This window comes from Platalea leucorodia (genome assembly GCF_965183815.1).
Source record: "Platalea leucorodia genome assembly, chromosome: 3".
Classification (NCBI taxonomy): domain Eukaryota; kingdom Metazoa; phylum Chordata; class Aves; order Pelecaniformes; family Threskiornithidae; genus Platalea; species Platalea leucorodia.
In genome coordinates, this window is record NC_138825.1 from 87,409,709 (window position 1) to 87,424,689 (window position 14,981).

Below are 14,981 nucleotides of genomic sequence, written 5' to 3' on the forward strand. Positions count from 1 at the left end.
GTTCCCTGAGGTGTTTTTCAGTTCTCATAATTTCAGGGAAGATTCTGAAATCAGACTGTTAAATAATGATGTGTTAGAGTATTCCTAATCTGCATCGTTCTTATGATCACTTTACAGCTTTTGCCTTATGACAGTTGTATTGGTATAACTAATGGAGCAGTGAATGTTGTTGTCATGATGGAGATGAGTAGTGCAGGAATTTGTCATCTCTGCTTCTAAGGCATATTGTGCTATTGTTTATTTGCTCTGGTAGCTGGGATTTCAGTCAGGATGTGAAAGGAGAACAAGAGGCAGGGGAGGAAGAAAAGAAGTGAGGACGTGAGGGAAGAGGCTGGTTTGACCAGTAATAGAGTCAAAAAGGTCTGTGTATGTCTGAAGTAGAGAACAAGTTTCTTTATAAAATTAATTCTGTGTTAAAACTGAAAATTTCAGAGAAGGTTTAAAAATCATTCTTGATCCTCTTGGCTGTATTTTATAATTCTTCTTAAACTGAATATCCAGAGATTCAGATTTTGAAAATTAGGCATAAAATCTTGTAATACCAAGCATTGAAATGTTTTTTGAGGGTTTCACATACAAATGCTAGCTTTGCATCAGAGCTGAGGCTCTGAATATGCATGCTGAGGAAATGAGTCCTTAAACCTTAAATATATGTTCATTTAAAGGTATTTTAAAAATTTATTTCACCTGCTAATGCGATTGAAACTTTAAAGAAATATGGTAGCATTCTTTTGTTTCAGTTTTATTTTGTTATTCATTTCACCTGATTACTATCAGGAATTCCTGGTGGGTTTTTTTCCCCTTGTTCCCCTCCCCCCCCGCATTATATCTTTACACACTCTTCCAAGTTTGAACATCGTGCCTTCTGTCTCTTTTAGGGTGTACCTACTCCATCTGTTCTTGCAGTTAGTTGTAAAATTTATTGTCAAAGAAGCCATTGCAGCATTGCATCTGCTGTTCCTTTGATGGGCTCGCTGGTGCCTTACCTAAATAATGGAAAGTAACAGAATGACATTTTGTTACATGACTTCTATGTAGACTTTTTGCAAATGTTATTTGACAGTACCTGTGACTAAATGATTTTTAGAGTTAAGAATAAGATATTGTAATGTTAAAGGAATATTTTTCACTCATTGATTTTTTTTTTTTTTTAAATTTTTTTTTTTTAATGATTTGGAAAGATGTGTAAGGTAGTCATTCACAATGCCTGTGCATGCTGCATTTGGCTGTGAAAGCCCAATCTCCATCTCAGCATTGTCTTCACAGAATATGAGATTCCAAAATATTAAGTAGGCAACTTATAGTTCCTAATGGTTTTTGAGAACCACAAGTTCATGTCTTTTAGTTTAGTTTAAATGCTTCAAGCTTTGTGTTTGCTTTAAAACAAATCTAGGTTTTTACAACTGCTTGCTTATTTTTTGAAAGCCAAATGTGATTAAATACTAGGTACAATTCAAGAAGCTTGGTATGTTCACAGACTGAAAAATCAGTCTTACATTGAGACTCTTGTTTGGGTTTACTGTGTAGAAGTTATGGATGCTAAAAGAAGTTAAAAGTTTGTAAAACATAAAAATGCTACTGACCTAGCAAGAAACAAACTAAACATTATTAATTTGAGTTGATGTAAGGTTCTCATTTGAAATAATTCTTGAGCTCACAGTTTTGTTTTCATTGTGTTATAGTGAAATATTTTCACCTTTTCCAATTGTTTTATCTCATATGTGTGAATTTGGAATTTTAACTTGATATTGGCAGCAAAAAATCCTTAGTGGTACAGCTAACTTATTAGCCAAGATTGGGGAGGGGGGAGTAGGGAGAAGATTGATTGCATTTGGCGAAGTGAATATTTCAAAGTTGTGCTTGAAAAAGATCTACCAATTGGTTGATTGTTACCATTTTCAATCATGACTAATTTCTATGAAACTAACTATTTTTTATTAGTTTATCAAACTAATAAACTATGTCTAATTCATATCATAGGAAGCCAGCATGTAAGCTGTATATATTTTTGTATCTACCATTAAGTTCAGGAAACATTTTTGTGTTTGGATGTTGATCATTAATGGTCTTTCTTCTAGCTGACATATTTTCAAGATGGTTTACCAGTATATATTGAATGTTAACTAATTCAATGTGATACAGATAGTATCTGTGATATTTCCATTTGAAGGAACCCTGCTGTTCAGTCACAATGCAACATTCAAGCAAATTGCAGTTGTCACTGCTGCCTAGGACACTGTTAACATGAAAAGATCCAACCTGAGCATAGAAAATGGATGTTAATGCTTGTTCTTTACTTCCTTTCTGTTGTACTACTTATCGTAGGCAAGATTTCCAAAAGTGCTTTGTTGACTTAGGATTGCAGTTCTTACTGAGGTTTCTAAAACCTCATTATTCACTCAAGAAACGCAGTGATTTTGAAAACCATGGGGAAGCTAATGTATAAATGTTACAGATCAGAATGTGGAGCCTTAGTACAGCTTCCTGGCTTCTTATTGAATGCTTCATGAGAGACGTTTAAGACCACAATAATATTTTTATAAACTTGACCTATTGTAAAATCTTTCTGATAATAAAGATGTGGCCAGTGTTTGATTGCATCACACTTACAGGTATGCACACTAAGTATGAATGTGTTGACATTCTTCTGCATTCATGAAATAAATGTAAATGTCATCTCTTTTCTTTTAAGGAAATGATCATCGACAAGGTTAATGGACAGGTTGTCCCTCGGTACTTGATATATGACATTATTAAGTTTAATGTAAGTACTTTCAGTTTTATTGCTTTTAGTTATTGATTCTCATTTCTGTTTTAATCTTATTTATATAAGTAAGAGCTTCAGAGTAAATTTAAACACCAAAAGTGTTTGGGTATTTTGTGACTCGATAACAAGCAATGCATCAGAATTAAGATTGAAAGCAGCCTTATAATAGACGCTGATTTATTTCCACCTGCTCAAGAAAAGATGGTGGTTTGAAACAGTCTGCTAAACACTGTTGGAAAATTTCCCATTTCTAGAGCATGTTTGAACTATTCAGGCAGTGAAATTGAGAGGGGATGGAGAAGTTAGCCTGTAAGTGGTGTATTTGTTACCAGAGCATCACAGTGGTCCTTGTTAGGCTGCTCCATCACGTCTTTCTCAAATTTCTCTTTCAAAACCAGGCCACTGGTCCTCTGTGAAGTCCTCAACAGCAGCCTCTCCTGTTTATGCTGGCAGTAGGGCCAATATGTAGTAAAGACGTATATCATGGAAGTTGTGCAAAAAGGGGAAGCCTTTGTTGACAGCTGGGAATAAAGTCTTTGTGGTTACAAGAAAGACCTGTCAAACAGTACAGAAAATGAGAAACGTTTTTTCTTTAAAGCAGCTTTCAAATATGAGAAAGTTTTGAATGTCACCAAAGGGCTCTTGTATGTTATCTTTTATAGATTTTTTTTTTTTTAATTTTCTTGTATTTTTCCCCCAAAAGGTATGATATATGTAGAATTTGAAGTTAGTCAGGGGTCTTACGGCAGGGTCTTCTACTGAAGCTTATTTGAAGAACTAACTTTGACAATGTGTTCCACTTGTTAGCCCTTATTATGAAATAAATTTTCTAGTGATTTCTCTGTTATGTCTAAGGAAGAGAAAATGTCCTTCAGGAAGGTTCAATTTAACCATAGATATCTTTTTAAAACACTATTTAAAATAATTTTGTGAAAACAGAAAGTGTGTACTGGTTTTGGTTGTGATAGAGTTAATGTTCTTCGTAGTAGCTCATAGGGTGCTGCATTTTAGATTTGTGATCAAAACAGTGGTGATAACACAGGGATGTTTTAGCTAATGCTGAGCAGTGCTTGAACAGCATCAAGACCTTTTCTGCTTCTCACCCCACCCCACCAGCTGGGGGTGCACAAGAAGCTGGGAGGGGACACAGCCGGGACAGCTGACCCCAACTGCCCAAAGGGATATCCCACACCATATGACATCGTGCTCAGCAGTAAAAGCTGGGGGAGGAAGGAGGAGGGAACATTGGGTGTGAGGGCGTTTGTCTTCCCAAGTAACCCTTACGTGTGATGGAGCGCTGCTTTCCTGCAAATGGCTTAAACACCTGCCTGCTGACGGGAAGTAGTGAATGAATTCCTTGTTTTGCTTTGCTTGCGTGTGCAGCTTTTGCTTTACCTATGAAACTGTATTTAGCTCAGCCTATGAGTTTTCTCACTTTTACCCTTTTGATTCTCTCCCCCATCCCATTCTAGGGGGAGTGAGTGAGTGGCTGTGTGGGGCTTAGCTGCCTACCGTGGTTAAACCACAACAACGCCTTACGTGTAGTCACTAGACCTGTGACTAAATAGCCCATGGAAAAACACTCTAGTATCTGTTAATGCTTCTGGAAAAAGAAAATTATTGTTTCAGCGCTTCTAACAGGACAAAAAGTATTACTAAACCATAGTGCATTTCAGACGTCCTTAACTACCATTGATTCTTCCAGACTTGAGTAAGGTACTACTCAGCTTGAGTAGGCCACTCGGTGTAAGTGGGAATTGCAAATGTAGGCATGCTGCTAGTCACCAAAAATGACTTTGGTATTCTTGGAAGTGTAGTCATACTGTGACTTAGGACAGCCTCTTTTAAAAGTAATAGGGGAATACATGTTAGATTAGGAATAGAAGCTTTTCTGCATCTTGATGATCTTTTCTTTAACCTTTTCTGAAAAGTGGGTGTTAGTTTCCTCATATGATTAGGACTTTTCAGTAAGCAGAAATTCCTTGTAGACTTCTGAAAAATACGATCTTCTAAAACCACTCCTGGGTTCTCATTTTTCCTTTACATTTTCTCACTTGTTCCTCTGCCTGTGATTCCATGCTTATTTACCGTCATGTCTTGCCTTGTTTCTGCACTCACTTCGTGTCTAACGTGCCATTCACTGCTGTTACTCTGCCTTTGAAAAATAAATGTAAGGTAGAAGGGTACAGTCTCCCTTCTTCCCTCAGTTTGGGATATGCATATACTGTCCTAGCAAAATAACACTTTTTGAAAGTCATAATTCTTTTGGTGAAATGTTTTTTGGGGGGAAGTGGAGGAAACCCTTATTTGTAGTGAAGTGTTCAGGCTGAACATGAAGAATCCCACTTGGCAAAAGTGGGAAAAGTCTGCTTTTGAGCAGGGCTGTAAATGCTTTAAAGCTTGTTTGGTTTTGTTTATTTGTTTTTTAAATACGCTGGGGAATGAGAGAGAGGAGTTAGTTACTATGTAGTACCATTTTAATGTCAAGGACAAATTAAGATAATGTTATCAGTATGAGTACAAGCAGGGCTTCAGCTGCAAGAAGTCATTAGCAATGGTCCTACTACAAAGATTAAAAAGCACAGTAGTTTTTAGGTTAATTTTAGAAGCTTAATTACAAAACTGGGCACCCGAGGATGTTTGGCTTGGCAAGAAATGATCAACAGAATTTTATCACCAAGAGAGGTAATTGTATTGAAAACTTGTAATTGGCAAGAAAGGATAAGTTCCTTTTTAAGTTGTGTAAGTTAGATTTGTGTAAATTTTCCTAGCAGAGCTTCAAATCAAATAATTGCACAAAGCATCAGTCCTGTTTAAAAACAAAAGAATCCCCCCCCCCCCCCCAAAAAAAAACAAAAACAAAACAAGCTGACAGCTATATGAGGTCCTCCAGAATTCAACATTGCTCCTTTTGATCTTGAAAATAGTTGTGTCTTCTGAAGGTGAATGGTGAAGTTACTGTACTCACTGTCCGTCATTTGAGTTACAAGATTTCCAGCATGTCCCCATCTCATCCTCCGCAGTGACTCAGCATACTCCGCTGTTAGAGATGCGACACTGCTGCTGGGGAAATGTGAATACAAACCCCACAACACCTTTGCTCAGGCAAGCCTCATGTTTAAGTTGGGTCTAGTGAACTAGAGATGTTTTCAGCTGACCTTATTCTCAAATGCTCAACCTATTTTGCTCGCACAGCATCCCATACTAGCTAAGTGTTACAAAGTTTTCTGGCTTTGTCAGAAGATTCCTTCTGAAATACTGCATTCACAAATGCCACATTAAGTCACAAAGACTAATGTGCACTATTAATACTGCTGAGAATTTGTGTGTTAGGATGACCAGCACTAACACAAGAATACAGAAGTTAGTACTAAAATAAGGTAATATATAGTTTTTCAGAATGTACCATGTATTTATAGTAAGATTTATGTCAACTTGCGCCCCTTGGGATGACTGTAAATAGTACAGTGAAAGCTGTTACCATGTATACAGAAAAATCATGGAATTAAATTTTAGATCACAGCAAAATGATGTGATCATCAAAATGAGGCCACCCTCAGGTGGCCAAGAAGGCCAATGGCATCCTGGCTTGTATCAGGAATAGTGTGGCCAGCAGGACCAGGGAGGTGACAGTGCCCCTGTACTCGGCACTGGTGAGGCCGCACCTCGAGTCCTGTGTTCAGTTTTGGGCCCCTCACTACAAGAAGGACATCGAGGTGCTGGAGCGTCTCCAGAGAAGGGCAACACAGTTGGTGAAGGGTCTGGAGCACAAGTCTTATGAGGAGCGGCTGAGGGAGCTGGGGTTGTTTAGCCTGGAGAAGAGGAGGCTGAGGGGAGACCTTATTGCTCTCTACAACTACCTGACAGGAGGTTGTAGCGAGGTGGGGGTCGGTCTCTTCTCCCAAGTAACAAGTGATGGGATGAGAGGAAATGGCTCCAAGTTGCCAGGGGAAGTTTAGGTTGGATGTTAGGAAAAAATTCTTCACTGGAAGGGTAGTCAGGCACTGGACCAGGCTGCCCAGGGAAGTGGTTGAGTCTCCATCCCTGGAGGTATTTAAAAGCTGGGTAGACGTGGTGCTTGAGGACATGGTTTAGTGGTGGACTTGGCAGTGCTAGGTTAACGGTTGGACTCAATGATCTTAAAGATCTTTTCCAACCTTAATGATTCTATGATTCTATGAAAATAATGTCATATAATTTACAATTTCCAAACGTCATTTACTGTAATATCACTTTGAACTGTTCTCAGTATATTTGGCCAGCTTTATTGTTGTGCTTCAAAACTGTGGTGTACTCCATTCTTGTATTTATTTTAGTCTTTCATTATCTTGGTTTAAGGGGGCTAAATAGTGTTAAAATTAGTGTTTGGAAGTGTAGCAGTTGAGACAGGGCAACCTTATCTCTGTTCTATGCCGTATTTCTCTGGCTTTTAACAAGGAGACATGTAGGACTGAAGACTGATACCTAAATGAAGCCCAAAGAGCGTAGCCTGGCTTCTTTGTGTCTAAGTTAAGTAACTACCATGACCACTGTTGCTTTTTATGAGCAGAAATGGTGAGAGGGTACATTTATTCTTAAAGCTCTATGTTTAAATTTTCAGCCTAAAAACCAAAGATCCCAAACTATAAATAGTTGTGTTCAATTTGTCCCTTGCAGCTCTGGCATTTGAAAAGTTAAGTGTTTAAGAAACAAATGTCCGCTTGAGATTTCAGAGAAGTAGCAGTCTGCTAGCAATGGATCAGCTGGGAGTAAAAGTAAGGGTTTTCATTTTATGTACAATACTATGATTTTGGGAGAACATCATGGAATGACGGAGCTGAGTGTCTCAGTACATCACAGGATCTTTCTTCAGACTTAGTCAGGATTTCATCTGAGTGTGACCCAGAGGAGGAAAGGAAGTCACCTTAAACAAGGATGATGTGATTCATCAGGAGAGAGTGGTAACAGAAACTTAACAGTGAGTAGAGGCTCTAGAAACAAATGAAAGAGAATAATAAGGGAGAAAAATGAGAGAAAGTGAGTGGACAAAACCCTGCCTTTACAAATTTTAATCACGTGGTTATCAATGGGCTTACTGTTACCTAGCTTTTTGGTTTTGCTGTGGCGCATCAGGAATAAACTACAGCAGCCTTCTGGAAGTAACTGAAGGAAACCAAGAAAATAGACTGGTTGAAATATGTGCTGTGTATTTGGCTCTAGATGTCTACACAGGAAAAGTCTTAGGAAGAAGGAAAAATGAAAACTGGGCTTCAGTGATTGGGAGAGACCTACACTGGAGTTCTTCGGGAAGACATGGATAATATCTATCTTGGCTGTCTCTTTCCATGATTCAATTTTGTATTGAATTCTGATGCTTATCACCTATAGCTGCTGCAAAAGTCAATATTCAGGGATGCTGATGGAACCCTTTGACTTAATTTCTTTTTAATCACTATTTCTGTGACATCTAGTTTCTAGAAGCTTATGGTAATGCCTCCCATTGTGTTACAAGAGATGCCTACGTCAGGAAAACCAAATGATTCTTCAGGAGATTAAAAAAGATTTTGTTTGTTGTCATCTTCTTTAGTCTGAATCATGATGTTGATTATTATTAATAGCAACTCAAAATATGGCGTTGCTCTGTCACTGCTTTCATCTCACATGCTAAAATCGAATTCATAGAAAGGAAGTTGTATGCTAGTGAAATAAGCCCACCTTTTGACCTCAACTCTGAGGAAAAGCAGACCAATCCCTACTTTTTCTTTTCTGCTTCGCTTGTTTTTTTTCTATAAAGAGCAACTCAGAGTACATAAAATCATCTCTCAAAGCCCATCCTGAGAAGCTGCATACACCTATTCTAAGAAATAAAACTGTGCAAGGGGTTGGGGTCCTGCTACTGAAACTTTATCTTAAGTTGTGAAAATGGTCCCTGGCACAGTTTTGGCCCTGGCTGGCTACAGTGCCCTTGAACAATTCTCAGGAATAGTTTAAAGTTTAACATTGCTCAGGGACCATGATTAGCAGGTGTTCTGAGATGCCGTCATCCTCTTTGGGAGTGTGAGTGTATGAACGTGGTCAGACAGCCGGTGGCTTCAGGGCCAGAGATGAGGTCTTTGCCCTGTTGGTTCACCAGCGTAGTTGCACCCAGAGTGTCTTCTAGTTCACGGACTTGGGGCTCACCTCTCTGAAGTTCAGAAAGTGCTGTTTTGTGAAATGTCAGGTATTCTGCTATTAATATGCCTTTAGGGGCTTAGGGCAGAGGACAAGAAGGCTCCTTACATTGAAAAGAAGAGAGGAAATTAGGTGGAATAAAAAATAGTAGTATATCATAACATACAGAAGAATTCTGTTATGGAGAGTAAAGGAAGATCCAAGAAGCATCAAAACTAGTATGCCACTGCAACTTCTGCTTGTCTATGGAGAAGATGGCCCCAATACAGGAAAGATGTCATTATTCTGTCAAGTTGTGTTTGGCATGTGAAATGTTTCTAGAAGTAGAAATCAATTGTAACCCAGTTTTATCTTTTCTTACGACCCAAATGGCATTTTTTTTTCTAAGAAGAATCTTTTTATCATTGAAAAATGATAAATTATTTCATAAAAATGCATGTATTTATTTGGCTTTTAAAATTTTAATTGAGGGGTTTTTTGTCCACGTTTATGTCACTGGTTGTGTGTGTGCTCTGCACACATGAAATCTGGATTTTTCATATTCCTCTGAACATAAAAGGCTAGTTCCTTACGGTGTTTAGTCTTAATGAGTACAGAGCTAAATCCCTGCAATGCCTGTTGCTTTTCAGCTTCCTGGTTTCTGTCTGTATGTAGCTGAGTTCATTATTATAATAACTGTAACTGTATGGCATTACCTCTTTCACCTGAATAGTGAGTAAAAGTTCAAATTTTCTGGGTAATTCTAGTGGAACAGAGGAAGCTGACAGTAGAATAGTTGACAGTCCCAGCAGTAAATACAAGTAAATCCAAATCCCTGTTCATCAGAAACAATCAACAAAAGAACATGTCTTCATTCTCCAGTCATCTTTGAGACAGCTCTTCCTGAGAAACCTTATTTTGAGAAGCTATTTCTTAGATCATATTCAATAGCTGCATATAGATGTATAAATACTAAACTTAAACAACTATTTTTTTCCTTATTTAAGTAATAAAAACTAACACTGGCATAATGTAGGATCTAATTAATGCATTCTTAGCAAAGGCACTGAAAATGAATAGTACTTTCCTTTTCCTTTCTAACCCTGGCCTTTAAATTTTTAGACTCTAGCCAAGTTTTCATGAGACCAGATTGCAATGGTAAGAATAGACTGAATGCTTGAAAAAGAATAATTATTTTAACGTTTAGAAAGGAGATAGAATTTTGATTAAATTTTCTAATGCTCTGTGCATTAAATTGTCAAGATCAAGATTTCTTTGGTTGTCATTATGCATAACAATGCTGTAGCTATTAGATAAAATTTGTCATGGTAAACAGATATGCTGGTCATAAATCCTGCCCACAGCCGATGTGCTCATTGAATTTATGCATGAAAAATTTTTGTTTTAAATCCCTGTAAAATATTACCATGTCTGACTTTTCCGTTACAAACCTCATTTTAAAGTGATGTAAAGCTCGCAGTACATGCTGCCTCTCATTTATTAGCCTATTAACCTTACCTTAAAAATGTACTGTGAATATTATGGGGGCACAATTCAGAGATGCAAGCGTTTAATTGCATCTTTTCTGTTTTCAAATGCACCTGGCTGCCAGTGACCCTCCCGCTCTTCCTTTTAATTCTGAGGTTATTTCTCAAATGGTACCACCTCCAAATACAGATTTAAAATGCCTTTCTTACTAATAGTACCCTGGAAAATGAGGATGCTCCGTGTGTGTTTACTCTTGCACCCTTTCTATTATTTCTTGAGGAGACATACCTAACAAGGATCCAAATGTTTCTAACAGTGCTCTTACTGTGTGTTATGTTCTCAAAATCTGTATATATCACATATATATATATATATATATATTTCATCATGGCTCAGAGGTGTCAGGTAAATGAAATACAGAGCATCTACTCAATTGTGTCTTGCTTTGCTTTCTGGTGTCACACTAGGAGAGATGCATTAAGATTGCTTGTAGCTGCGCTGCTCTGACACCTTAATTCCAGAGCCTCTCTGCTATTTCTAAATCCCTTGCTTGAATTTATGAGGTTGCACAGCTGCTAGCGCCACTGCTTTCTCCTCATCCTCCCATTTTTATAATGCACTTTACTGAGAGCAGGGACAACTTGGCCAGGTAATATGTTTTGGTATTCTTTAGGCTATGTGAATAGAATAGCATTACAGAATAGGGAGGGCAACAAATGGTGGGCTAGGAGAGCTTACAAGACGGAGAATCAACACAGTAAGGGATTGATGCGGCAGAAGCTTTTGGGTGGGTGGAGATGGATCGACAGAAATGCATCTTAGCTAGTTGTCTTTTTCAAAGCCTTTCCTGCCTTATTCCCCTTCCCTGTTGATCATCTTTTATCCGTCATTGAAAACCTGACTTGTATGTCTGAGCAGCAAAATCTGCAAATCTCCTTACCTGTTCTGTAAACTTTCCAAATGGATAATTTGTGTTTTGTTCCTTGTTGTTCCTTGTGCTTGAGTAAAGTGCACATGCAACTGAAAGGTAGCATTTTTATGCATTTTTGCATCTCTCTTTTTAAAGCTCTTTTGCGATGTTGCCTACAAAAAGTAAATTATTGCTGAAGAGGGATAACTAGTACATGCTGACCAGAATATCTTTGGTGTTTTTGTGTTCTTTATTTTATATTTTTTATCTAATAAGCTGCTTGTTGGGGAGCATTCTTTAGCATTGTAATTAGTTTGAAGGTTGACTGTTTTACTAGCTGATTAAACTGTGTGAAAAATACATCTGATTTCTTCCTTTCCCTTCCATCTCTGAGTTAGATCCTCCTTTTCCCAACCCAGGGGACACTATGTGAAGTGAAGGTGGTTTGTTTTCGACATTTGCCAAAATAAAGAATGCTTAATGGAATATTATATAAAAGCAAAGGGAGTATATTAAATTTTGTCATGTCTTGTTTTATTCCCCAAAGGTAAGTGTTTCCATACCTTAACATGAAGTATGGCTCATGAGAACCTTTTTGAATGGCAGATTATCGCTAGTATAATTTTCAGGGGAAGAGGCACAAAGTGTTGCTCCTGGGAGAGAGGTACGGGGACAAGTAGTTCTCCAAGAGCAGCTTTAGAAGTTGCCAAGCTATTAAATACTTCATATTTTTCAGGTGTTCAGGTTCTGTACGTCTTACTCTTACTTGCTTACTCTGATGTGACATTCTTTAGCAAACCATGAAACTTGCTACAAAAAATACAAAGTGAGTCCTGAAAGTTTAAGTTGCATTGTAAATGAAAATAACTGAAGTATTTCAAACCTCATACAATCTAAAGAATAAAGTCCACAAACAATTTTTTTGTTCTTAGAAGGTCTCTTTAAAGAGCTTTTCTCAGTATTTTTACTAAACGGTTTTCTGCCTCTCACATTTTTAGCTTTAAAAAAAACCTCACTTTTTATTCCCAATTTTTTTTTAATCTTCTTGTTGTGCTAGGAACTGTAACATATGATTAAATAGAAAAACTGTCTCCCTCAGCTTGCAGTTTATAATAGTCATTCCCATAGGAACTGCCAAGTGGACTTAAACCGAACTTCTGTCTCAGGCAAATACTCAGATCTCTCAAGAATCTGGCAATGATCACAACTGACGTGGAAAGCGTGAAAAACTTTACCGTGGGGCAGGTTTTCCAGTTGCATTATGATGTCCAATTTCCTAAGTACTGGAAATGAAGTTTAACACAGGGCTTTTTTTGTCCAGTATATTTCAGAAGAGGAAAACCTATAGGCAAAATAGAGGATGGTTGGGGGGATGTCCTATAAAAGCAATGGGTGTGTGTTCAAATGTTGTCATGTCTTATTTCCCTAACTTAGTTTTAATTCCTCCTTTTCTACAATTAATCTAGCTGTAATATTTCATATTTTCAGCTTTCTCCCTGTCTCTTGCCTCCCCATCTTTTTCCTGTTTCTAGGGGAAGAGAACCAAAGAAAAAAAAAAATCAAAGTTAATCAGAAGGATGTACCAAATCTAAAATAACTGTCTAATTCAGGATAGTTTTTACAAAGGTGAAAACAGGACCTCTGTAATATTTTCTTTTCCATGGCTAATATGTTTGAATAACCTGAGTGACTGTTACGGTCTGGGAGAGAATGTGAAGGCCATATTTTCGTCGTTTTTATAATATTTCTCTTATTTAAAAGAAATATGAAGAAAAATACCACTTTTCTTTTGAAATCAGTATAATATTAATTAGTCAGTGTTTCTTACTCATAAGCTAACCACACACACAATGAACTAGATATCTTAAAGATGGACTGTGTACTGAAGTTATAGATCTTTTACAAGTTTTTAGGAGTATAACATCTATTACAAGCAGATACTTAATTTTTAGTTCTACCACGGTTTATGAAAGGTAGGTGGTTCCTTTTCTATGATAGTATTTGTGAATCAATGCTGATTGTTACTATTTTTTTCCTCTTTTATAGTTTTTAGGAGATTTTATACTTACTGTACTAGGCAGTCTTATTTTAAGTACTATGAAGTGATTTATATTCTAAAAAAATCAGTGCCACAATCTTTTCAGGTATGAAATGCCCTGAATAATGTCTTTAAGATGCATAGCTGAGCCATTACCTGTGAGTCAAACTAAAGGGCAAGAAAAGATTGCACAGTCAGTGGAAGAAGGGACTGCTGTCTTGGGAAGAGTACAGGGACGCTGCCCGGTTGTGTAAGGATGGGATCAGGAAGGCCAAGGCTCGGCTGGAGCTGAACCTGGCGAGGGATGCGAAGAATAATAAGGGCTTCTATAGGTACGTTAACCAGAAAAGGAAGCTAAGGAAAGCGTACCCCCTCTAATGAGCAGTAGTGGCGAGCTGGTAACAACAGACGAGGAGAAGGCTGAGGTACTCAACAACTTCTTTGCCTCAGTCTTCACTGGCAACCTCTCTCCTCACACCTCCTGAGTCAATGGGCCATTTGACGGGGATCAGGGGGGCAGAGGTCCTCCCACTGTAAGAGAAGATCAGGTTCGCGACCACCTGAGGAACCTGAACGTATGTAAGTCTATGGGTCCCAATGAGATGCATCCCAGAGTCCTGAGGCAATTGGCTGATGTAGTTGCTAAGCCACTTTCCATGATATTTGAAAAGTCATGGCAGTCAGGTGAAGTTGCTGGGGACTGGAAAAAGGGAAATATTGCAGCCATTTTTAAAAAGGGTAAAAAGGAGGACCCTGGGAACTACCGACCTGTCAGCCTCACCTCTGTGCCTGGGAAGATCATGGAACAGATCCTCTTGGAATCTATGCTAAGGCACATGGAGGACAGGGAGGCAATTCGGGACAGTCAGCACAGCTTCACCAAGGGCAAGTCCTGCCTGACCAACCTAGTGGCCTTCTGTGATGGAGTAACTACATCACTGGATGAGGGAAGAGTTACGGATGTCATCTGTCTGGATTTCTGTAAGGCCTTTGACACGGTCCCCCACAACATCCTCCTCTCTAAATTGGAAGGATATGGATTTGATGGGTGGACTGTTCGGTGGATAAGGAATTGGCTGGATGGTCGCATCCAGAGGGTAGTGGTCAATGGCTTGATGTCCAGATGGAGATCAGTGATGAGTGGTGTCCTTCAGGGGTCTGTTCTAGGGCCAGTGCTGTTCAGTATCTTCATCAATGCCATAGACAGTGGGATCAAGTGCACCCTCAGCAAGTTTGCAGATGACACCTAGCTGAGTGGTGTAGTCGACACGCCTGAGGGACAGGATGCCACCCAGAGGGACCTGGACAAGCTCAAGAAGTGGACCCATGTGAACCTCATGAGGTTCAACAAGGACAAGTGCAAGGTCCTGCACTTGGGTTGGGACAATCCCTGGTATCAATACAGGCTGGGGGATGAAGGGATTGAGTGCAGCCCTGCCGAGAAGGACTTGGGGGTACTGATAGACGAAAAGTTGTACACAAGCCGTCAATGTGCGCTTGCAGCCCAGCAGGCCAACTGTATCCTGGGCTGCATCAAAAGAAGCGTGGCCAGCAGGTTGAGGGAGGTGATTCTGCCCCTCTACTCTGCTCTAGTGAGACCCCACCTGGAGTGCTGCGTCCAGCTCTGGGGTCCTCAGCACAGGAAGGAC

At 38.8% G+C, this 14,981-nt stretch overlaps 1 protein-coding gene across 4 annotated transcripts in view; it reads left to right on the forward strand.

Annotated features, from left to right (window-relative positions):
* Window positions 1–14,981, forward strand: part of RNGTT (RNA guanylyltransferase and 5'-phosphatase) — a 196,842-nt gene that overhangs the window by 62,017 nt on the left and 119,844 nt on the right. For 3 of the 4 annotated variants that reach the window (XM_082305218.1, XM_082305216.1, XM_082305219.1), the window contains one exon: window positions 2,693–2,764. The exons of the other annotated variant lie outside the window; for it this stretch is intronic. In XM_082305218.1, the coding sequence (XP_082161344.1) occupies window positions 2,693–2,764 (72 nt within the window). The remainder of the gene's footprint in view (window positions 1–2,692; window positions 2,765–14,981) is intronic. 4 annotated transcript variants of the gene reach the window in all.